Source organism: Marmota monax, unplaced genomic scaffold (genome assembly GCF_021218885.2).
Source record: "Marmota monax isolate L192 unplaced genomic scaffold, Marmota_monax_Labrador192_F-V1.1 WCK01_AAM20220418_F8-fsc00117, whole genome shotgun sequence".
In the NCBI taxonomy this organism is placed as follows: Eukaryota; Metazoa; Chordata; class Mammalia; order Rodentia; family Sciuridae; genus Marmota; species Marmota monax.
The window spans coordinates 5,487,419-5,513,975 of NW_026693023.1; the positions used below are offsets into that span (position 1 = coordinate 5,487,419).

The 26,557-nt window shown below is 38.6% G+C and overlaps 1 protein-coding gene across 8 annotated transcripts in view; it reads left to right on the forward strand.

Annotated features, from left to right (window-relative positions):
* The window catches only part of Unc5d (unc-5 netrin receptor D), a 524,947-nt gene that overhangs the window by 481,449 nt on the left and 16,941 nt on the right, over nt 1–26,557 (forward strand). For all 8 annotated transcript variants that reach the window (XM_058582323.1, XM_046453286.2, XM_058582325.1 and 5 more), the window contains 5 exons: nt 190–358; nt 2,049–2,276; nt 9,475–9,624; nt 17,027–17,191; nt 24,835–25,013. In XM_058582323.1, coding sequence (XP_058438306.1) covers nt 190–358; nt 2,049–2,276; nt 9,475–9,624; nt 17,027–17,191; nt 24,835–25,013 — 891 coding nt within the window. The remainder of the gene's footprint in view (nt 1–189; nt 359–2,048; nt 2,277–9,474; nt 9,625–17,026; nt 17,192–24,834; nt 25,014–26,557) is intronic.

A 26,557-nucleotide genomic window follows, 5' to 3' on the forward strand; every position in this document is an offset into this window, starting at 1 on the left:
ACTAACTTCTCATTGAAAATTCTTGCTTCTGGCCAGGTTTGGTAGCTACTCAGCTACTCAGGAGGCTGAGGCAAAAAGAGTGCAAGTTCAAGGCCAGTCTAAGGGATTTAGCAAGATACTCTCTCAAAAAGGAAGAAAGCTCTCATTCTTAACATGCTTCTCTCTTTTGTCCTTTTCCCAACTATGAAGCCTGCAGTCAGATGGGTCTGAGGTGCTCCTGAGTCCTGAAGTCACCTGTGGTCCTCCAGATATAATAGTCACCACCCCCTTTGCGCTTACCATTCCACACTGTGCGGACGTCAGTTCGGAGCACTGGAACATCCATTTGAAGAAGAGAACACAGCAGGGCAAATGGGAGGTGAGACGCTATCCATCCTTTTGCAAAAAATGGGATTTTAGCTCTATAGATGGGATAGATTTCACTCTAAAGTCTCTTACCACAATGAGTCAGTTGTACAATTTTCAAGCATTTTCTTGTTGCCAAGGGGTTGTGGCATGAGTTTCATAGAAGCCTCAGGTATTGGCTAATTCTTGGGTTTTTTTTTTTTAATTTTTCTGCAAAAATAAAAAAAAAAGGAGAAAAGATAATCCAGAGCATTTTGTTTTGTTTTAGAATTCAATTGTAATTACCTACACAGACAGGTACACTTACGTACCTATACATTGGCCCCCATTCCTTCTTCCCAGGCCATGTCCCTGTCTAAATTGACATTACTCTGTGCAGTTAAGGAGGAACCTCAGGGCAGGCAATCTGTGCTCATAAAAGAAACTATTGTATCAGTTGCTCTTTTTTTTTTTTTTTTATCCTGGGGATTTTAACATAACTAGATTTAAGTATCCAGGAACAAAGTAGATGCTTAATATGTGTTTGGTGAATTAATGAATGCATAGAGGATTATTATCAGTGTCTCTTTCCCTGTGTATGTGAGTACATGTAAAGGGATAAAGTACACATAGAGAACCAACAGAGAGACAAGAAGAGAGAATGAGGATCCAAAATAGGAGGCTAACAACTAGGGAGACAGTCACAGCAAAGAAAGATTACTGTTGAATTACTATTTTAAGTGAAAGCTCTGATTTATCTGTCTGATAGGGACTCCTTTATGTCCATCTGAAGTCAGTTTGCATGAAAGCAGGTGAATTATCTTGTTGGAGCACAATGACCTGTATCAGCTAGCCCTGGGATCTTGCCTCCCGGGAGCTGCTTCAGGCAAAGAAAGTAAAAGGAAAATGATGTTTCTTTAGGAGAAGAAAATTCCCAGTTGTTGCAATAGATTACATTTACTCTGCCCAACTATGTCTTGAAACTAGTCTATTTTCTTTGTTTCAGAATGCATTCTGCTGTTTATTCAGCCCTAGTACTACAAGGCGAATTTCCTGGGGCCTGCAGTTCATAGAGGGGACATGTTTGGGTCTCCTTCTTCCCTTTATGTTTTGCTTTGCCTGTATTTTCACCATTTAGTTTTTCCTCTCAGTATTTCCTTACAATCTCTTACATCCAGATGGTGTTATATTTATGCTCTACTACACTAGTCACACATACCTAAGTTCTTATCAGAGAGGATGAAGTATTCTAGTACATCTTATCCAAATCATTTATTTAATGGTCCCTCGTGAATGATTTTGGTGGAATGAAAGAGGATAAAATGTTTGAGAGAAAATAAACATTGCCTTAAGGATATTTAAAGCGGTTTTCAGAAATAGATCTTTTTAAGATAAATAAATAAGTTTGCTTATCGAGGTTAATGTTCACCATTCTACTAAACCCGAGATTGAACAATTAACCAGAAATGGGACTTTCAGAGTGATTTTTGTTATTATAACCTATTAAAGTAGAATTACAACATGATAAATGTAACTATTTCTTGAGTTCTTGATGTAAACAGTTATTTTAATAGAAGAGAAATGCTTAACATCAAGATAATTAAGACAATAAAAATGTTATGAAAAAATATTTTTTTGTAATTTATTTGTTTATGGACTTGTGACATTTAAAATCCTGTCTTATTTCCAAGCAGAAAGAACATATCACATCTTTCCCCCAACAGGAAGTAATGTCCGTGGAGGATGAATCCACATCCTGTTACTGCCTTTTAGACCCCTTTGCATGCCATGTGCTCCTTGATAGCTTTGGGACCTACGCCCTCACAGGAGAGCCAATCACAGATTGTGCCGTGAAGCAGCTCAAGGTGGCGGTCTTTGGCTGCATGTCCTGTAACTCCCTGGATTACAACTTAAGAGTTTATTGTGTGGACAATACCCCTTGTGCATTTCAGGTCAGTATTTTTTTCTATAATTGATCTGTTGATGTCATAAACATATAAGCTTTCCTGAAGGTCAGTATTGACAGAGGATTTTGTTGTTGATGGTTTGGAAAATGAACCTGCATCACTGGTATTTACTGGCACACCCATCTTGATGGAAGAGCCAAGTTACTATGTGTCTAAGAATGCAAGAGGGGATGATTTCCCTGGCACTGAAGAAGAGAGCAGGGTTGAATTAACACAGGTAGACAACATTGCGTGCCAAATGATAAAATGCATTAGAAGTGTAGTTATAATTCAGAAAACAGAGATGCAAATGTGAAGAAGAGTTGGAGAAGAGTTTTTGAGAACCTTTTGCAAACCTTCATGGATGAATGATATTTAGGAGCGAAAGACAAAGGGACAGCATATGAGAAAGTGAGGTGGCATGAGACATAGTACATTCATTGAGCAGAGGGCAGTGAGAAAATGGCTGGGATCAACTAAAGGTTATGTGGTTAAGGAACAACAATTATAAATGATACCTCTCACCAGACAGTCATATTATATCCTGCACACATAGTCTTATTAATTATCAGGGCTACTAGGGCAGAGATGGTTCAAGGTTCCTTTCCATTTTGGGTACTTTTAATCATGTAAGATTCATCTTAAATTAGTCACTTATGAAGAGGGCAAGCTTATTAATAGCAGCAAGGATAATGCAGAATTGCCTGTAAGTTTTGCTGATACATAAATAGCCTAGCTCTCCTGACACACCTCATTCCATATCCCTGCTATTCCAGTGCTGCATCATTAAGTCCGTTATGCAGAGTACTTCCTCAGTAACTAGATTTTAAGACACTGAGTTGGAAAACTCATGTTTACCAATAGAATAGATACAGCAACCTGAACCCTGTACACACACCAGTAAAGGTGACAGTGTCAGCCTGCATTTCCAAACCTTCCCTGACCATCTTGTAGGCAGCACAGACCATTAAGAAGGGAGTACTTCATCTTTGGCTGCTCACAAAAGGTGCTTCTTTCAAAGATGGGACATCTCAGTATATCATACCTCATCTTGTCATTGTGTCACTTTGTATATACTCTTTGTCTGCTTCCCCCACTCAACAAAAAGAGAGTTACTCTTTTCAAGAGGAAGTATACAATAGGCCTTCAAAGAAGCAAAAATAAAGAATAAACATCTAAATAAAAAGGTTCACCTCAGGGTCACTACTTCCACCGAATTTTTGGGTACAGTGTACCAATGGCTCTAGTTGGATGTGGGTAACTCAAAGAGATCTCAAATGCTTAGTAAATTGGAGAAGCCATGGAAGATCATGGAGGACTTCCAATCTCCTGACTTACATAGATAAGCCACTGCTGACTGATGTGACCGTGAGGAGCTGTTCACACAACTGCCTTGGCTGTCCTCCTGTCACCAGCTTGGACTGTCTGTTGAGCGAAGATGTCACTGACAAGGTATATACCAGCAAGATAGACATTTGCTTAAAGGGGATATCCTCAGTGACTTTCCGATGATCTTGATCTGTTTTCATTCCTATTGACACTAGCAGATTCTACAACACAACTGTTCACAGACCAATATGTACTACAGAAGAAGTCATGAAAAAAAAACTCAGAACAAACCTTTCCAAACCACCATTGCCATTCCTGTTGGTAATTTACCTTTTTTATTAGTGCCAAGGAAAATGTTATTCTCCCTCTGGTTGAAGCCAAATATCTTCATTCCACTGGACTTTTATCTATGTGAATTAATCAGAGCCTTCAGCATAGATTCCTTAATATTCCTTAATATCTTAATATTCCATAATATCTAAAATTATCCATGTCATATGTTTATGGCTTTATATGTGGTGTATATTAGGGGGTGAAATTATATGGTTACTAACCTATTAAAACATTTCCGCTTTAAGTAGGCCTCAGCAACTATTCACTTTTTAACCTCCAAAAGACTTTACAGTTAATATTGTCTCCCCCAACTTGAGTGGTAAGAGTTGAAAATATGGTATACAGTGTTGGCACATTTTCTATAACCCCATAGAACCCTTCTTTACCAAAATTAGTATGCAGCTTTTCATGGAGAATGTCTGCAGAAATTGCCCATCTTGGAACTTGCTTCAACTATCACTACAATGAAATTTTTACCATAATTAGGAAAAAACACAAGCATGATTGTGACATCTGTGGTATGTGTACCCAACTAGAGCTTTTCTCTTAACCAAGGAAGGAAGGGCATGAGTATATCTTTTATTTCATTTATATCTCACTAGGGAATTATGTTTTATACAAAACTTAAATGCTTACCCTTTCTCTGGAGACCTTAAAGAAGAAAAACTCCCAGACCTCTCTGTCCTCTCAGAAGTGGCTAGGGAAAAGGCAATACAACAGACCCAGGAAATATTTCATTAGAAAATTTGGTGGCTAAATAGAAATGTTCTCTGTTTTCAGTTTGTGCTCCTTCCCCTGTACCTCCTGCAGAGATATGCTGCTTGCTGCTCATTTGTTCTGGAATAGCCTGTCTGAATTATAGTAGCAGGGTCTTTGAATGACAAAAACAAAATACCTCATCTACCTGGCTGGGACATAATTAATGTCGGTTCAAGTTTTTGGAGATGTGTTTAGATAAAGACATCTAAAACCGTCTCTGTGGAAAATTAAATCAACTCAGATAATGCTACTAAAAAACAAAAATACCACCTGCCAAAGGCAGAGAACCGTAAGAAGAGGAAGGCCCAAGGACCTCTTGTCCTCCTGTTTTTAATTCTGTGATAGAGCAGCCATGTTGTGTTTGTGGGTCTGACATTGACTCCTTTGACAAATTCAAATCAGAGGTTGTGGATTCGTGATATATTTCTGAAGCAGTAGCATTCTAAGAACTGTTTTTTGTTGTTGTTGTTGTTATGTTTTATTACACCCTGACGTACACATGCAGCTCAAACAAACCTTGACGTAGGGAAAGCAAGGAATTAAGCATTTGCCCTATCTAATCTTAGAAAAAGAAAGGGAAAAACAACTAGCATTTTTTTTTTTCCCTCCATCGCTCCCAGCACTCCTATTCAGTACCTCTCGGTACTCATTACTTACTTGGCATTAATGTGGATTTAGAATCTAATTTCAAAGGATTTCCTCCAGATGTAGTTCTGTGTTTATCAATAATGCAACCTTGGGAAATATTGTTCACGTAAAGCATTTAAAGGAAAACACCACAGCAACACAATTTATGTGTGCATGTATGTGTGTGTGCTTGAGTGTGTGTGCTGTGTGTGTTTAAGTTCAAACAGTTTTGTCTCATAAATATGTAAATTCAGCCTGCCTGTTTTAGTGTCCCTGAAGCACACCTGAATATTGCTGCCTGTCTCATTAAATCAATGCACAGAGCTCAGTGAGGCACAAAGCACAGGTTTCTCCTGGCCACAGCTTCAAGAGCTGGATGGCTTGCAACCCCCAATGCAAAATGAAGAAGCAGAAGGCCTAGAAGAACCACTATCCAGAACCTTTTGTACAAGACACCAGCCTGACCCTGTTTTCTAGTCTCATTAACTCCAATATCAATTAAACAATAGATCCAGAGATTTAACAGGAAGGCTCTCGGTACATGCGAGGCAGATAGGAAAAATCATGTGACTATCAGGCCTCAGTCTTGATGTGAGAGATACATCCACATGAGTAATTCAGAGCTAATTCAGTAGAGTTATTTGTATCACTGAGTCCCAAGCCAGGCATCGGAGTCATCGGGGAACCATTTAGAAATATAGAAGCCTGGGTCCAGCCTTCTAGTAGTAGCACATAAACTAAAGGCATGACAGAAAAATTGCTGTTAAGGACAATCTATTTTTTGTTTTGTTTTGTTTTGTTTTTTTAATTTATTGAAACTTGAGATTGAACCCAGAGGTGCATTACCACTTAGCTACATCCCCAGCCCTTTTTATTCTTTATTTTGAGACTGGGTCTTGATAAATTGCTGAGGGTCTTGCTAAGTTGATTGAATTTGTGATCTTCCTGTTTCAGTTGAGTCACTGGGATTATAGGCATGGGCCACTGAGCCCGAAACAATATATTCTTTTAAAGTTTATACTAAGAAGGTTATTGCTTTAACTCTGAAGCCAATTGTGTTTTTACAAATATATACGTAGTCATTAGTTCATTATTGTGCTTTTTTACTTTAACTATTATTTTGTTACAGAATTACTGTAATTGCTTAATATTTTATGCAAGATTACAAAATGCTGTTAATTATATATAGTTGGTTCAATATGTGCAAATTAAACTACTGTAATCTAAAATAACAAAAATAAATTATGTTATGTTTAAACTAGGGACCCTAATGCAGAACTTTTTAAAAAGGTTCTCTTTTCCTCTGTGATATTTATTAAGTGGATCTTCTATTTTTCAAATTCCTAATAGTATTTACTCTGCATTTCAAGGACTGTTCAGATAGTATATATAACTCTATGGCAAATATGACTGACATGTCATTTTACACATTATATCTTATACCAATGAAAAATTATTTATGGGATAGAAGTAATAGCAATCTGACTTTTCCATGGCTCTTTAAGAAAATAGAAGCATAGTAGAAGACTAGACTGTGATCAAGTCACTCAGTTACAGTTCTTGCTCTGTCATTAACCATGTTACTTTAGGAAAGTAGCTTTCTTGGGGAGGCTCCCACTTTTTCATCTATAAATAAGTACTTAGTGATCTAAGTCTTCATTAAGTTCCTTTCTAATATGGTAATCCTGTGTAGTTTCTAAATATTAAATTAACCCAGCCCTACACTAAGTAACACATGATCTTGAACCACTTCCTAAATCTCCTGATGAGTTCGTTTAGGTGAGTTAGAAGGAAAGAAAATGGATATACTTCAGAGATCATCGTTCAAATGCACTTCAGAAAGGGCAACCTTGTTCTCATACTGTGGCTTTAATAATGGTTTTAAAAAGCATGCAGCTTATTTATATCTGTTTCTAACCTTGCACCAGAATCTCAAAAAAAAAAGAAGAAGAAGGTTAATATATTATTATTCTAATTATTTTGCTTGGTGAGTAATAAACTCAGGTAGGCAAAGGAGGCCTAAAGAAAACATCCACCTCTCACTTGTAAGATTAGTCTTTTGAGTATTCTTATGTACCTTGAAATCCCAGCAACAGTACTCTAAAATAGAGCACAAAGTCCTAAGGATGACAACAAAAATTCACGATTTGACCCCTGCCCTACATTTTCATCATCTCCAGCCACACACTTTGTCACCCTAACCTTCTGTCTCAGTTCAGTCTACCTACAGAGCCTATGTACACACTGTGCTTACTGTCTGCAGGGCCTGCCCCCTCCATTCCAAGCTGCCAATTCCTATTCCGGCTCCGATATCCCTTGCTCTGTTATTGTCACCACCTCTCTCCCCTTTTTGTCTTCTCCTCCCATCTGGGTGAGGCACCCTCTGTCTGTCTTAACCTTCAGGGTGTACATGTGTTTTCATGCTTGGATACTGTGCTATAATCATAGGCCGACTGCTCCAGCCTCACCAGACTATGACTCCTTGGTGGTAGAGATTATTTCTTTTCTGTACAGCCAGTGCCCAGCCCAAGCATAACTCTATTGGACACTTATTAAATCTCAAGAGAAGGAATCAGTGACCCATATCTGTAAAAGACCTAATATCTCATCCAAGTAGACGTTTAGAATTAATTCCATCTCTGCCTTATCCTACCTCTTTCCCTCCACTCTTTACAGCCCCTGTTAGTCTTTGGCCGCCATGTTTCTGTGCCCAAATCTGCAATCCACAATGTTACAAATTATCTGTCCAGTATTGTAATTGCTAACCACATGTCCATATTTAAAGGAATTAAAATTAAAAATTTAGTGCCATAGCCACCCTAGCCACATTTTAAGTGCTTTAATAGCCACAGTGACTGGTGGTTTCCATATTAGACAGTGCAGATAGAGAAGAGTGTCGTCATCAGAGAGAATTCAGTGCGGGCCTCAGGGTCCAAAGATACAATCTTTCCTCTAGCAAAACCATGGAGCTAGAGAAAATGACATTGGAACTCAATCATTTCATCCTGAAAAAATACACTAGCAACCTAGTAACCGTTTGTGTACCTATGAAAAATAAAAATTAAAAATGATTTTACTAATGCCATAATGTATATAGACAAGAGATAGATACCCTCTAAACCTGTTTTTATTCATTAATTATTGAACTGTACATTTCACTATATATATAAATTTATTTGCCTTGCTTTTACAACCTTCTGTAGAATCTGGGAAGATTTACAGGGAATAAAGGATTTCCATTTTTATATTTCTCCTAGCTCTGTAAGGAAATTGTAAGTTAATTAATGGTGATTTAAAAAAAAATTGTTTTTAGGGAAATTGCTTATCTCCAGGTACATTGAAAGAGTTACCTCCATGGTGGTTTTAATATTTTCCAGAATACATATTTGTCTTATGATTTCATTTGTCCGGTCACCTCTCCAATACAATTCTAACCAAAACAAATTCAGAGCCAATTAAATGTTTGCTCAATAGAATATATGTGGGTTGTGTTTATATTCGGTATAATTATAAAGATTTCTCAGTGAAAGTATTTACCTCAGAAACTTAATTTCCTTTTTCTGAACTAACAGTAACTTGATAAATAACTTATTTTTTTCCTGGCCTTTCGGTATAATAACTTTTACGAATGTTACCACAAATAAATGTGCACCCTGGAACATTTATTTTGAGCCATAAATAAATAAATACCAGATAATACCTATGTGAATGGAGAATAATTGAACCAGAGCAGAGAGGGCTATGTCTACGTTTATTGAGACATATGATAATATAGCAGCATAAGTGCAAATACATCTTGATTACGGTCATATCAAAGTGAAATTCATACAGTCCTGGAGACACAACAGGATTCCAATTTGCTTGGGGCCCAGGGGTTGTCTTTCCATTTTAACCAAAAGCACAGGGTGTTTAAAAGCCTGTGCATCACAGGTGACAAAGAATAATTGTCTATCGCTGACCAAATCTTTTGTGCTCCATAGCTTTTAGTCCTTTACCTTGAACTTGGTTGGGCATGGAGATATAAAAGAAGTGTTGATGACACTGTGTGTTCAACCCTGGGAGACACATGATAGTGAGCAACCACTCCCATAGAAGAAAGTGCATAGAAAGTCAGATGCTTCATTGTCGTTTCTCTTTCCTTTTTCCTTTCCTATAGGAAGTGGTTTCAGATGAAAGGCATCAAGGTGGACAGCTACTGGAAGAACCAAAGTTGCTGCACTTCAAAGGGAATACCTTCAGTCTTCAGATCTCTGTCCTTGACATCCCTCCATTCCTCTGGAGAATTAAACCATTCACTGCATGCCAGGTATCGACCAAATAGGCTGCTCACAGAAACAGTTTTGCTGTAACTAGCAAGGGTATCTCAAACCCTGGTGATGGTCTTCTTACTGTTCCTCCTCCTTTAAAGTATAGATTTCATCTCATGACTGTCACAGAGATGTAGCAGTTTGTGCTACACACAAGGAATGAAACACATTGTCATAAATTCACAAGTTTCTAACAGGTGGGAAAAGAGGTGCATACTTGTCAGGTAATGTGACATTTCTCCTCTCCTGTTTGAATTGTGCCCAGTATTAGGTCAGAGGTGGCAATTTAACAACTTAAAAGCGAGGTTTTGTGTTGGCTTGTTTTTATGAAAATCAATCATAATGAGACCTTGCTTTAATCATATTTAGCAATGAATAAAGTACATGTCAGTGGCAGGCATTTTCAGGATGATCATGATGAGTAACAGAGCTGTGGCACCTGAGAACAAGAGATGCTGTTGCAGACAGGTGTTCACTGTCCAGTGAATTGGTTTAAGATAATAACAAATTCCAAGTGGAAAACCAAAGGCAGGATAATACCTCTATAGAGTCCTTTTAATTTATATATCAGTGCCCATGTCTCTTAATAGTGGGTTGTTTTATTTTCTTTTAACATCATGGGATGACTCAGTCTCCCTGAATCATTTGTAGGGAGATTGAATCCCAGGGTTAGCATGAAAGCATCTCTTAACAACTGATGATCCTGCCACAGTAATCTAAGAAAGTTCCCAGGGATACTATTGCCATTGGAAACAGCTGCCTAGTTCATCACAGTTTAAACCAGAGCCATCTGTGCTTCAAGGGACAGGACCTTTCCAGACCTGGAAAAGCTTCTGGTGGCTTCCCATGATGTGTAGACCTCTGTGGGGGTTTGTTTGAACTTTTCCACCCTTGCAATATTCATTGTTTAAAACATGATACATGCATACAGCTTAGGAGAATGAGTCAAGCCAACTCACCCAGAGAACTGCACTACACTGGTTAGAAAAAAGTTGAACCAACCTCCAACCCGTCTGACTTCTGAAATTTAGAAATTTCAGATACAACAAAGCTATGTTTTTCTATTAACTTCTTGAGCTTCCCATTCCTTGGGAACTGCTCCCTCCCCGTACAGATTTATTGTATCCAAAGTAAAATCAACATCTCTCATGGCTGTAAACAATTTAGGGGGATCACAGGGGAGTTGGCACATTCAGCAGATTTCCTACATAGACAGGTTTTCTATGCATAATTGTCTTCTTTATGACATGTCAGACTGGGGTGTCTTCGATTTCCAGTAAGCAGTGTTCAAGGTTTCTAGTCTAAATTGAACTTCAGAGTATTGTTAAAACAAGTCCTCACAGTCATGCAGATTCCTCCATATTAATCTTTATAGGTTATGAGGGCCTCATTTCACTGGATCTAATACGAGTGACTCAGTCCAAAGTAACTATTAAGTTTAATGCTTGAAGATAAAAAATCAGATGAAAGAACCATTACCTTGCAGCAGCTCTTAAACAATAATTCCAGCACAAGGAACACCAAAAGAGAGCCCCAGGCAGAAGAGACTTAGGGAATGAGGTGGCTTCTGACCTCAGAGGATGTAGCAGAGGCCAGACAAAGCCAAGGGGCATTGGTTCTCCAGGAAACACAGCAGGCTTTGCTTCTGGGATGGGTTTGCTTGCATGGAGGCTGTGAACATGTACAAATATTTGCTTTTTGTAATTGAGCATAATTTGAAAGAATCTTGGAAGGCTGAGAAACAATTTGATTTTCTCTGCATCAGGAGAACTACCTCTGAGGTTTCATTTTCACTTCATTTTTCTTACCCCAAATGGCTTTCTGCTCTGGCCCTCCTTTCTTATCAGCACCTAACCCACTGATTTCCTTGCATGTCATCACTGAAATCCCTCAGCTTATGGGCATGTATATTGCACTTGGCTTAATGGTCAAACTATGTTTGCCCCGGGCATAGATGTCAGCACTTTGGGAGCAGGGCTTGTGTTCAGCTGCTGGAGCCTCTTGTAGAACATCATGCATGCTGACAAAACTGGCATGGATAACAGAGTGGATTTTCATTAGGACATAGTGGTCAGGAACTATCATTATATATATCTGAACTTGCAATTTTGATTATATATTTGAACTTGCAAATTGCAAATTCAGAACTGTGTTCTCGGGATCCCAGAGAGAGACTATGATGATAGAAAATCACACTTTTTCTGACATTTATTTATAGGTCTGTCCATCAACAGGTAAATATTCCTGCCATTCATCCAACTGAATGCATAGAAAAACTCTAGTACCATTCTGGTCTTCTTTCCATTTCTCTAACTTTGAATCATGAATCTAGGAATTGACATACAGCAATTGATATCCAAACCCCTCTCTTCCAAGATACTTTCCTGGTTTTTTCTGGGAGAGCACAGACCTGGGAAACACCCAATGCAGAGCAGGTTTGTCTATTAGAAACCAGCAAACTGGCTGACAAATGATTTTTAGAATAATGTAGGTTTAGACTGTGTCTCGAGCTATGTTATGAGGGTCTATCTGTCAAAAGGTAATGTAAATGAAAATCTTGTTGGCTTAGGTTCTGGAGGATACAAATTATGGAATTTCATGCCACAACCTCTTGCTTATGAAGCCGGATATTGTGGGTAAAGGGAAAGGAAGGCCCCCGTGAGTTCTTCAGAGACCTGGGCAGTAGCACATACTGACCTTTAATCAGAGAAAAACAGGCCCATGGTGCTAGTCCCCCCAAATAATTTATTAGCCCCCATATTCCCTTCGGACTTTGGGACTCTGCCACAATGAGAGATATGCTATTGCCCACCTACCCCTTTCCTTACCCCCACAGAATCAGTACCCTCTGCTAGGAGGTAAACATCTACGCTCTCAATAGTTGACAGGGACCTGAGAGCTACTTAATCATGGCTTGCTTTATTCCTTGCTGACTATGTGGTGAGGAAGCTGTAATAAACAGTTTGCAATCAATTATTTATTTATTTATTTTTTAAGTCCAACAAAACATCAAGTCTGGTTATCATATCCTAGGATAAAAGCAGCTGTCTTTTCAGCATGCTATGAATCTTGGAGAACTCAGTGTCTGTCTCCTGCTAGGATATGATTTACATTCTCCCCATCTGCTGGGAACCTAATTATAATAGGAATCAAAATGAAAAAATTTCTAGAATTCTTTAAACACCCATAACTTTGCTATACTTTGTCCTCCATATTATATTACATATAATTTCTCTCAGCTCAGTGAACATGTTAGCGGTTTTGTTTTTGTATCTTGGGTGCCTTTTAAAAATAAATAAATAAAGTGAAGATGATTGCCATGAAAATACACTAATACAGTGCTTCTAACTCTATTATTTTTAAATGTTTTGTTGAGCACTATTGACAGCTGCTGCTCAAGTCAACAATAAAAAAATATTACTTCAATACTGTCTTAAAATCAGATTTTAAAAATGTTTTGATTGTGTACAGTGGCATGGAAAGAATAAAGAGAGGGGTGTGTGTATGTGTGTGTGTGTGTACAGATTTTCCTGTTTTTTCTGCAAGAAAATATTATTTCCACAGTGGACATTATACTCCTATCTTTCTTCCAGTGTTTTCAGGAGAAAATATAGGAAATTTAGCAAATAATACCAGAGAAGATACTTTAAGTAAGTGGCCAGTACCTTTTTCTTTTTAAGAAAAGTAAGCATTACCAAGGATTCAAACCCACTATAGAAAATGCAACTTTGCTTAAGGGCTGGACCTTGAGCTTATCTCTCTCTAGCCCTCAAGTCCAAGGGCTTATGTTATACTATAATTATTTAATTATTTAAATTTTCAATTTTAGAAAATAAAAAATGTCCCCAGTTAGGTAAGAGCACCTGATCACCTCTGATCTCTGTGTTATAGTTACTTTCATTGAAAGGGATGATGCAAAGTAACTCTACAAGAATTTATTGGTGCCAGGTGCTGTGGTGCACACCTCTAACCCCAGTGGCTTTGAGTCTGAGACAGGAAAATTGCAAGTTCTAAGCCAGCCGCAGCAACTTAGTGAGGCCAGAAGCAATTTAGCAAGACCCTGTCTCTAAATAAAATTTTAAAACGGCTGGAAATGTGTCTCAGTGGCTAAGGGCCCCTGGGTTCAATCCCCATATCAAAAAAAAAAAAAAAAAAAAAACCTAAAAGAATTTATTGGTTTGGAGAAGAGAGTCCATTTGAGAACTAACCACAATGAGAATGGAGAGAGGAAACACAGGGCAAAAGATGAGGAGGCCCTAGGAGGTCAGGCTGGAGATGAGGGTTAACACATCCGGCATCCAGAGGCCATTGGAATCCCCCCAGACAAAGAAATGATGGCATGAAAGCAGAGTTCTTAGGTGATGTGGTCTCATCATTGTCTCCTACCCATGATTAAAGGTAAGAGAGCATCCACAGTGCTGTCCCCCGCAGAATGCCAGCCAAGCCCTTTCTGAAGAATGGTGAGTAGGTTACTGCAGTTAGCTATTAATGAGGTGTAATGAAGAAAGGAAAAACTGAAGAGTGGCTGTGGGACAGAGATGGTGATGATTAATTTTCAAAAGGTAAAGTTGCCAGAGAAGTAAAGGCCAAATGAAATTATTTTGAGTGCTTATCCTTTAATGCCAGGAATTGATGATAATGAGATAAATATCAGAGATGTAGTTATTAGAGCCCTCCTCAGAGGATGGCACATGGGCATCCCTGAGCAGATGGGATTTCGGTGGAGTGAGAAGACAGGAGGCTGAGATGTGAAGTAGGAGTTGGCCATGATTAGCCATGGGTTACAAAGTGGAAAGAGACTCAGGAGGAGAAGCAGGGAAAGAGTCAGGTTAGATGGCAAGGAGACATGATATCACTTGTACTTATATAGTGGGTCCAGGGGAAATGTCATTTTTTAGTGTCTTAGGGAAAATGACTTTCTCTAAAAATTACCAGGAAGCCCCACTGACCAGAAGTGCCCTCTGTTGCCCTGTCTACTGCCAGGAGGGAAAGAGAAGAGATCAGAAATAAAACTTTCTATATTGAGAGAATATGGGCAAGAGGTGCCATCAAATGGACCTGTGCCATCTTGCCAGTGCTGCAAGCAAGGTCTGGTGCAGCGGAAAGCTTCCTCAGTGACCCTTAGCTCAGAGGCTTCCCAGCATTTCCCTCAAGTAAACCCACAGTAGGGTGTTTTTCAGTATTGCCCACTTCTAAGAGAACTTCAGATCCACTGGAGCTTCATTAGAAAATCATTTTGGTCAAGAAATCAGAAAGCATTCAAGATATTTCAACTAAGACATTTAATCAAGGGACTTAAATGCTTAAAGCAAAACAAACATTGAAGAGCCCAAGGAGTTGAGGATAGAGAAAGTCACTAGTGATATTAATAAACCAACAAGTTGGAGAATTTGAGGAAACAAGAGCACTAAACCAGATGATTCTGGAGGCAATGTCCACATGCCCCTGCAAACCTCAGCACGCTGCCTGCTGGTGCCCTTAGCCCTGCCTGCTGAGGTCAGGGGAGCGGTGAAGGCTTTTGTGCCCCATCTTCCTTCTACATCCAGTATGAGGGCCTCAGGAGAATGTGAAGTCCTTGAGAGTAAGGGGATATATAAAATGTAGTTTTTAGACTTCCATCCCCTGCTGGGTAGAGAATTGAAAAATGGTAAGAATAGGGTTGCATAGCTCCAGCCCATGTCTCACACAGGAATAAAGTCAAGGACATGCTATACGATGTCACACCTGCCAGGCACAGTGGCGCATGTCCATAGTCCTTGTGGTTTGGGAGCCTGAGGCCAGAGGATAGCAAGTTCAAAGCCAGCCTTAGCAATTTTTAGTGAGGCCCTAAGTAACTTAGTGAGACCATGTCTCAAAATGAAAAAGGACTGGGAATGTGGCTCAGTGAACACAAATGCCCCTGTTCTCAATCCCTGGTACAAAAATAAAATAAAATAGCACACCTGTAGTCCTTCTCTGAGTTCTTGACTTCACTTTTTAAGATAAAATTCACTACCTTCCCTTTGGTTAAGTGTTAGGAACAAATGAAACAAAACCCACAAAATTCTTACATTCATTGCTGAGATGTGTGGCAACAGTGGAGGTTAGATTTTTTGTTATCTCCTGTTTCCTGCAGATGGCTCTTAGTGCATTATTAAATATTGTGTCATTAAATACAGTAATCAAAAATCCATCTCTCCTTGCTGGTTCCCTCTGGATATATCCAAAACCAGGACTTGTGAGACATTTTGTGGAGAAAATTAGGAAGCAAGTTGATATAAAACAAGTGTACACCTTAGAACTCAGAAGTAACAAGGTAACTCATAGTTCCTGAAAGTGGATAGACTGAATTTTAATCATGGCCTTTGGTCTTATAACATATGCCAGCTTCATCACCAGTCACACTTCAGACTTGATACATCTTTTGCCACCTTTCAGTTTTAGTTGTGCAGAAAATATTTTTAGCAACAAATGAGCAAATTAATGAGATGAGAAACAGAAAAAAAAGTGAGAATGAAGATTACCAAAGACTAGGCGTACATGGTCATTGCCATGGGCATTCATGGTTCTCCATCATATTTGGTGCAGGAAGGAGAGAGTTTTCAGTACAGGAAAAAAACATGGCGGACATATTGTAAAGTAACATGCCTTAGCATGTGGTGGCATGTACTGGCTATATTAGGAAAAAGAAATAATCTCCCTCCTGATTTAGTAAAAATTACTGTTACCTCTCAAATGTCTACAAGTCCCTTGAGAGTGGGGACCAAACCTAATTTGTTGTTATTGCTTATTGCTTAACTAGCATAGTATCTGCCCACTAGCAGGAACCTTATACATAATTGTGGAATACATGAATTAACAAACAAGGAGCTGGCAAACCAGACCACTCTGGGGTGACCCAGTGTGTTTGTGTCTCTCTGGGATGTGTTTAAGTGTGCACAATTTTGCAGTAGGTATTCATTTTTATGCTGAATATATTGGTAGTGTTGTGCATTCTGCATGAATTTCTGGTATGGAGGACAAGTTCTGGTCAGTCAGTTCCTCAGCATAATTTTCATTTAAAAGATGGACTAAAGGAGCTTCTAATGGGAAATAGTTTTTAGTGTAAAAAAAAAAAATGTTGATTAACTTTAGATGGTATTCTTTCTAATTGTCTGTGAAGTGAAATCTAAGCTCTTGCAGTGTGGTTTTGGAATTCAAATGTTATCAGTTGGAATTGACATTAATTACTTTTGTGCTGCCTGGCATATGCTGGAACATTATTTCTACAACAATTCTACCGAAGTCGCTTAGGCAATTATCTCCGCTGTGATCATTGTCATCGTCATCATAATTATTGCTATTAAATCTCTCCTGTTCTCTGTGCATCTTAGCTGTGCTCCACACACCATATCCCCTTTCTCTCCTCCATCTCCCCTATAGGAAGTCCCATTCTCCCGCGTGTGGTGCAGTAACCGACAGCCCCTGCACTGTGCCTTCTCCCTGGAGCGCTACACGCCCACCACCACCCAGCTGTCCTGCAAAATCTGCATCCGGCAGCTCAAAGGCCATGAACAGATACTCCAAGTGCAGACATCCATCCTAGAGGTGAGTCCTTGAGCCACAGGTCCTTTGCCTCCCTTTCTAAGACACAGAAAGAATCATACACTATACCTATCACAGCCATGCTACTCAGGTTCTGAAAGAGCTTCAAAAAAGCACAGACTCTTTTACAACCTCATTAGCAATAAGGAAAAATAAACTTTCTCAGGATGAGGATTGAGCAGAGCTTCCATCTGGGCAGGGAAGTACAACTCATCAGAGGGCAGAAGTTCTGTGGAGGGACCTTTGGGGAAGAACTAGAATAGGGCTTTTTAATGCACAAAACCACAAGCAGTGTCATAGGTCATAGCAGGCTTGTGATACCAGCTGAGATGCATTACAGGCTGAATGCAGATCGTCCAGTTGAGACACATATAATAAGGAAGGACACCGTCACCCTGGGCTATTTTTCAACTGTCTCTGGCTTATTTTCCAGATGTTATTTGCCTCATATGTATTTCATCTTTGGGGCCTGGTATCTTTGTTTCCTTTAACAGTGTCTTACGTCCTCCAGGCTCAGGGTTCCCTATATCCACATTTCCACTAAACCTACATTCATCAGTAGCATAACACATTTCTGTATGCCCCCATATCCATGAGGTCTGCATTCCCAGATCCAACCAACCACAGACTGAATATTTTGAGGAAAATATTGCATTTGTATTGAACATGTACAGACTCTTTTTCCCTGTCAGTATTCCCTAAGCAATACAGTGTAACAGCTATTGACATAGCATTTACATTGTTTTAGGTATTGCAAGTAATCTAGAGATGATTTAAAGTATACAGGAGGATATATGAAGAATATATGCAAACACAACATAATTTTAGGAAGGCCTTGAGTACCCTCAGACTTTGGTGTCTCTGAGAGTCCTGGGACCTTATTCCTATGGATACCTAAGTCAAGAGACAGCAGTATAGGATGGACCAAGCAGGAATTAGTCTCATTCTACAAGGTAAGAAAATGGGAGTACAAAGAGATAGAAGACCCTGTCTGGGTAATTTCACTGTTGAAGGGTAGAGTTAAAATTTAAGTCAAAGGTAAATTCCTTTGGAATATTTGTAGAAGGCTTCTGATCTCTGCCATGGTTCCGGATTTGATGTAAATCACTGAATAACTTCCCAGCTTTGGACTTGAGCTTTTACAAAGTAGATAAGAGCAATCCTGAATGCTTATTTAGGGATGGAGGGAGAAAGTAAAATAGAGGTATAGTTCTCTGTTTATCAGTTATCTGGCTTATGTAAGAAAACATATTTGATTGTTCACTTATAGACTGACTATACATGTACATATATATTTATCATATATAATTAATATATTTTATTAATTAACTTAGGCCTGATAGAAGGTTTAAAACACTCATATACAAACAACTCAATTTTAAGATTTTTTTGTTAAAAAAATAGTAGCTCCACAACATTATCACTTATTTTCATTCCCATTTCAGTTCATTGTTTATGCAAAAGGCATATTGCTAATTCCTCAAATAGTTTTTCTGAAGAGTGGATGGCATTCCAGAGGCTTGTGCCTTAAAATTGATAGCTGTCTTATCTGACATGTTTGTGCAGTATTTGCATTTATTATTACCAATTAGCATTTTGTGCTAAAGGAATTTGGACAGGGCAGGTAGATTCAGAAACCTGTGTAAGATATTTTTAGAGCCTCTTTTCTTGAACAGTCTTGTCATACTTAACACAATACATTTCTAAGTAAAATAAAAAATTGTAGGAATTTTTAAAAATAAAAACAAAAAGAAAATACAAGCAATCATGGAAAACCCAAGCATCAAATTCAGAAGCAGTCATGAAAATGTAGAACATGAAGATGCCTCTGATCCAAATTACCTTAAATGTCTGTTAACAGATCAACAAAAGAATTCCAGGTTTAAAGGATTTTGTTTTTAAGGCACCCAGTTATTGGGGTCAACATCTGCTATTATGAGATATTTATCTGAGACCAAAATGATAAAATGGCTACATTCTGATACTGTTGCTCCTTGATTAAGTAAATTCTTGTAGTGCATGGAATGAAAAGTATCTCATGAACACAGTCCTATCCTTTATTCTCCAATTCCTTTTCTAATGCTTCTCAAATTCACATTCAACTTTGAAGTGCCTTAAAGAAGATAACATCACTGTATCTCTTGATAATGGGAGGCAAGTGGCAGAATAATATTTAGTTAGTCATTGTTGAGCTGTAGTCCTCTGGTTTGTAGGCTACTGTATTTTAGAAGCTTTATTAGCCCTTTTGATCCTACTGAGGATAACTTCATTAACTGCTTGAAGTGCTACTGCGGGAATTTGACCTCATACATGAATATCCATCTCTTTGTAATGAACTGCATTTCTTAGACAAGTCTAATTTGTTAACATTTTCTATGTCAGGAGAAAACTAATAACTTTTGAAAGATACTATATTTTAGGTACTGTTTCATTTGCTTTCACATTTATCATGTAACCATCATTACTCTGTGCATTATTACTACTATCACAATTCGAAATGATATAAAAAAATCTCAAGGAGATCAACCTTCTGGTGCAAGGTCATTAAGATTAATAAGATGGGGAGCCAGGGTACCGAGCTAAGCATTGTGTCTTCAGGATCAAAGCCTGAACTACATACCACATCACTTCAGGACTTCAAACCAGGTGTTCTGATTTACCTGCCTTCACTCTGAACCTTCCCCATAACATAAGCCTTCATTTTGGAAGAAAAGGCACTCATGATAAACAGGCCAGCACCAGCCATTTAGTCTTTGAGTCAGTCGCCAAAGGAGTAATATGAAAACAGAGAAGTGATTTCTTCAAAAGAAGAAATATGGGAGGTAACCACTTGTGTGATGAACTAGGACAACCATTCATTCAATAAATCTTTGAGAATAGAATAGATATCCTACATGTAGATCTGTTCTGTAAATGGATGTCTTCATTGATCAAAGTTCTTCAACTCTGGGACTGTCTGACTCCCAGGAAAATCATACAGTTAATGAATCTAACAAATAAAATACTGCCCTCTTCCCTTAGAAGGACTTGACTTTTGACTTTATTTTCTTCCTTCCTTCCTTCCTTCCTTCCTTCCTTCCTTTCCTCTTTCTTTCTTTCTTCGTTATGGATGGACACAATTCCTCTATTTCTTTTATGTATTTTTATGTGGTGCTGAGAATCAAACCCAGTGCCTCACACATGCTAGGCAAGTACTCTAGCACTGAACTACAACCCCAGCCTCAGGATTTGACCTTTGTAGTAAATGTTGCAAGCATATTACTACGGCATCATGAATACACTATTATGTATAATTGCAGTGCACCAATAACAACTAAATTTAAAAATGAAGATAGAGGAAGTGTTGAAAAATGGTGATCACCTGCAAAGAGGATATAGACAGATCAATCAGTGAGTTAGGAATCACGTCAGTTTTTAGGTACATAGTTCTTGGACATTAAACCAAAAAAAAAAAAAAAAGACTGTATTTAATGTGGTTTTTGTAAGCTAGTAATTGGAATTTTATTAATTAAAATCAGTATCAATAATATGGAACTAACACTTTTAAAAATTTCAGTGGATGTTTTTGAAATTTTTTTTTCCTCTTAAGGAAAGGAAAATAATTCTCTAATCCTCTCCTAAATTTCTGTATCTCTAGGCTCCAGAGGTTCCATTCCTTTCTTACTTGAATGGGTTGTTTTAATGACACTATTTCCTATATGTAACAATGAAACCAGAAGAGGTTGTATAAATGATTTTCCAAATAAATGCAATTCTTATCACCATCAGAATTAAAAATTTCTTTAGTGAGCCAAAATACACACACACACACACACACACACACATATTGCTTTTTAAGGTAGTAAATGTCATATCAGTCTTTAGAAGTAGTTAGTTCCCCTTAAATTTGACCATGATGAATTACCTAATGATTATTGCCAATTGATTCACTATAAAGGAGCAGTATCACTCATCTATAAACTGTGGATTGGAACAAAAGAGTTCCTACAACTGAGGACAAGGGAAAAATCCCCAGATAAGTTTTTTCATTATTACTTATTAGTATTATTGAAGACTTTTTTCTTTGTTGGTTAGAAATGACTTAAATGGGAATTTTACGTGTTACAATTTTGCCTTCAAGCAGTCCTCTTATCTTTCTTCCAAAAGTGGTGGAAGTTGGGGGATAATTTGTCTGTTAGAAAATAGAATACTTGGAATCTCTCATTGATTTACAACTCCCTAAGCGAACCAGGTAGCAGCCGCTTATCTCAGATGTGCAGAGCATGGAAATCTACTGTTCCTCTGCATATTTAATTTAAACAATCAGGAAATGTGATGTATCTACAGGATTCTTATTGCTTGGCCCAGATGTCTTTTAGAATGCATCATAAATGTTACATAAAATGTCATCCTTATGTGTGGAAAATATTTAAATATGGAAATTTAAGAGGGACATTGGACCCACTTATTAAAATGGAGTAAACAGTAGAAGTGCTTAGTTTTAGATACAGTTTCATATGGTATTATATTTACTTTCAAAGAAGACCACTTCCTCTATCCCTTTTTGAAGGTAGTATGCATCACGGTCCCAACAGTAAAGACAGAGATTTGGGCTGCACAGGTGCAGTGAGGGCTTCCGGAAGCCTGTTTTATGTCTTGCCATCCTTTGGCCTGGACCTGTGTATTTTCAGTTTTAAGCCATCTTTCCTCAGGTTAGCACACTTTGGTGCCATTTACAGATGAAAACCACCATGGAAACTTGCATAGAATCACCCCATACACACACACTAAGCTGTTTCATACTTTTTAAGTCAGAAAATATGTAAGGAAACCATTCCAATTTGATTTGCATTCTTAGAGGCTGAAAGAAATTTTACAAACCATGATAAAAAAAATGAAGTATCTTGTAACCTATTTTATGCAAGGAGAAGCTGAGTTGGTTTATTTTATAACCATCCAATATATCAGAACAGAATTGTCCACTCTGCCAGGAATAAGTACCTACCACCCAGTTTCTATTCAACCAATACCTAGGAATCCTTCAAGGCCAACTCAAATGCTCTCTCCAGGAAGCCTTTCCCACTATAAATTCCTGAAACAAAATGATAATGTGATTCGTAGTCCTTGTCTTAACCATCCTGCTCTATGCATTCCATACATGTCTTGAAGCTGTGAAAGGAGTACTGGTACTGGCGTAGTTAGTAGGATATCAGAATCCCAGTTTCAGCTATGTCACAAACTACCTAGGTGGTTTCTTCCAAGTTTTTACCATGTTTCATGATCTCCATGGAGTCTACTCAAATTGCAAAAAGACTGATTAGGAAAATGAGGCTAGGAGAGGCCATATAGCATTCAAGTTACAAGCTAGGAAGTGCAGAGTCTTACTCCTAAGTGAGATCTTTCTGATTGTTAAAAAGATTCTTTTGCTATCACATCTTGCTAATTGTAAACACTAGAAGGTTTTTTAAATTAATTTTTTATTTGTTTTAGTTAGTTATACATGACAGTAGAATGCACTTATACACTTTGATATATCATACATAGATGGGATATAATTTCTCATTTTTCTGAGTATACATATTATAGAATCATATTGGTCATACAGTCACATATATACGTAAAGTAATAATGTCTGTCTCATTCTACTACCTTTCTTATCCCCACATCCCCTGCCTTCCCCTCCTTTCACTTCCCTCTGCCTAATCTAAGGTAATGCTATTCTTTTTTTTTTTCTTTTTGCCTTAGGAAGATTGTTTTTATGTGCATCATTCTATAATATATTGAGAAATAGAATTAAAATTAGTAAGTAGAATCCATTTAATATGAGATGTACTTTGAGTTTTCAGAGGAGGGCATAATGTGCAGCACTATCCAAATGCATTTGCCTAGAAAGCTGCTGCTCTTTTTGAAACACTGTGTTAGCTTTTTGGAAATGCTGTGTTAAGACACCGTGTTTCTTGATCACTCTGTTCAATAGTTACAGAAAAATAGAAATCATCATGAGTCATTAATAAAATCTCTGCATCAGCCAGTTTCTTCAATTAACAGATACTTTAAGGAGACTGGCCATGTGTGGCGGTTTAGTTGTGTGAGTCTGGGCACTAGCTGAGAAAGGCCATGTATTGTGGTACCCACAGGAGTAAGACATGTAAGATTGGAAGCCACAGAAAGACCAGGGAAGGACGTGAGGTCAGTTCAGGAATGGTGTGAGCTGACTTGAAGGAGAACAGAACAGATGAGTTCATAACAAAAAGGGCAATTTCTTGGGGTTTAGACCATCCTAACTGGCCCCTGAACCACATCTCAAATCTAATGCGTTAATTTTCTCTTATGTAAGTTTTTTCTTTTGCTGCATTAAAAAAATACCCCAAATGTAACAGAATAAATCAATACTCATTTAATATCTCAGTGAGTCAGAAGTCCAGGCAGAACCCCATACCGGGGTTCTCTGATCAAGACCTTACAGGATGAAATCAAGGTGTGGACTAGAGTCAGTTCTCCTCTGGAGCTCACAGTTCAAGCTTATTCACGTTTTGATGCTATTCAATTTCTTGTGCCCAGAGGATTCAAGTCTCTATTTTCCTGTTTGACTGTTGACTATGGCTCACCCACTACTCCAAGCCAAACATCTCCCCCTATAGGCAGTTCATAGAATGGCTATTTGCTTTCTTCCAGGCCTGCAAAGAGAAGCCTCCTGACCAGAACTAGCTCTTCCTCCTTTGAAGTCCACCTGATTAGATCAGGCCCACCCAGGAGAATCTCTTAATTAGTTCAAAGTCAATTGATTAGGGATTTTAATTACTTCAGCAGAATCCACTTTGCTTTATGATACGTAATAATATGGAAGTGAGTCAATCAGATATTTTCTGGTCCTTAAAATTCTGTTAGAATTCTAAACTTATCAGCAAATATAGCAGTCTGAAAATTTTCCACTGTGATCTTTTAGGATATTATGACAAATTCTGTGATGCAACGAAACCACAAGTCCCTCATTGGACAGCTCTAAATTAGAAGCAGGGTGGGCAGATATCAGTCTGAAGCTGCCCAGCCTGTATCACTGCACAGAGCTAGTCTAGATGTCATGTAGCTCCACATCAGCAAAGGGATTTTATTCAGAAATGAGAGCAAAATATTCATCAGAAAATCACACAGCTTTAGGACTGAGGGAAAGACAGACTTTTTACATGATTAACACAAAATCAGTTCCTTGTAGATTTCTTGTCCAGAAGCTTCCCAGCCAGCTTCTTTGGTCAGCCCATTCATCTTTGGTCATGATGACCATCAAAGGATCATTCCTTAAACTGAACCCAAATCCGTCATTTAGAAGGTGCTTCCTTCTAATTCTAGATCTACTCCTGAAAGTCTTAAAAAAAGAAAGAAAGAAAGATCTAATTCTGTTGTCACCTGACATCTCTTTGGATGTTGGAGGCGATTGTGACTCCCCTGAGTGGAACGGTCTGCTGTAAATCTCTAGAACACAATTTATTAGGCCACTAGAGAAATTCTTTACTATTTTAGAAGAGAAGGCAACTTGTCAATGTGTTTTACAGAGTCCCTCACAACAGGCAAGCATTTGTGCATGTGTGTTAACACAGATTTTCAGAAATAAATATGTTGTCAGTAATGCTTCCCTTTGACTGATCATGCTTCCCTTCTGTTGTTTCTAGAGTGAAAGAGAAACCATCACTTTCTTTGCACAAGAGGACAGCAGTTTCCCTGCACAGACTGGCCCCAAAGCCTTTAAAATTCCCTACTCTATCAGACAGCGGATTTGTGCTACATTTGATACCCCAAATGCCAAAGGCAAGGACTGGCAGATGCTAGCGCAGAAAAACAGCATCAACAGGTATGGTGGCAGCTTCTGAACGATGATTTTCTTAAAAGAACTTTAAAAAAACAGAACTGGTGGAGGTAACCATGATATCTTTATAGACTTTTCAGGCCTTATTTCGTATGTAGTCCCTCTAAGGTGACACTGTGTACAGCATTTCCTACCACCCCACTCTGCCTTTGAGGACACGCCTTTGAGGACACTATGGAAAAGTCCTACGTTGGTTCTGGTCCCATCCAGGCTTGCTAACTGGGTCACTGAAGTAGTGGTTCAGACTCTGTCATCTGGATGCCTCTCAGTGGTCAGGACAGAGCTGAAACTGGGGATACCTTACAAAGTAGCAGATTTCTTACACCTTCTCCCCACCATCACATAACCTTAAGAATCAGCTAACCCCAAATAGGGACATGCTCAGCCTACAAAAATGGGTGTCTCAAGACAAAACAAAACAAAACAACAACAACAAAAAAAAACTTAGAAGTTATCTGAGAAGAACTCTTAAGTCTGAAGACAGAGGGCATTAAACATGTCAGAGGGGGCTGGGGTTATGGCTCAGCGGTAGAGCACTCACCTAGCACATGCAAGGCGCTGGGTTTGATCCTCAGCACCACATAAAAATAAATAAATAAAATAAAGGTATTGTGTCCAACTACAACTAAAAACAAACAAACAAAAAAATACATACCAGAGGTTATCTACACACCGTGAAACAGTTGCTAACACTGACATTGCTCATTGCTGCACTAACATCACAGGTAAGTTGATGGAAGGATAGAGAGATTCATAATGGGCTCTATTACTTTAGATGAGAAAAGGCAGGGGCAATGCCATCCGGAGCAGCCCTGATGGTCAGGCAGATTTTGGCTCAGCTTGAGGGACAGCTCATAGGGAGGAGGCCTCAACACATGAAATCTCTCCAACCCACTTCTGCAGACCCCCAAATGAATAGAAAAGACAACCAGATTTGCCAGAATCATTTCGTTTCCCTTTCTTTTTACTTTTTTTCCCCCTTTTGAGAAAAAGCCTTCTTTTCTTACAGTTTGGCTTGCTTAGTTATTTCTTCTTCTTCTTCTTCTTTTTTCCTTTGTCCCGTGTTTTCACAGACATCCTACCTGACTCTTTTCTGAAAGGGAGGGTAGATGTCTACCAAGAAAGGATAGAGTGCTACTCCCTGACTCAGAAGGGATTCAAAATCCAAACACGAAGGGCCTCACTAGAAACAGTAGGAGGCACTGCTGCTGGAGAAAACTGAATTCACAGACAGGCAAGCCGGAAAAGAAGAGGCACATTCTTGAAAAGGCATTTATTGAAAATGAATGAGTACAAAAAGTTATGTGCCGCAGTCCGGCTGCAGCAAACTAACCGGGGGGTGACGAACAACTTGTGTACATTGATACAGCAGGAGTGGAAGTGTTGGACCGGAGGGGTATATATACATTACACACAGCTTATCTTAATTAACATTAATTAGATACAGCAGTCAACCAATAAGGAATCTCCACACTTAATGTCTCACTGGCGTTACTTCACAAACAACTCCCTCTGCAAAATGCCAGGCG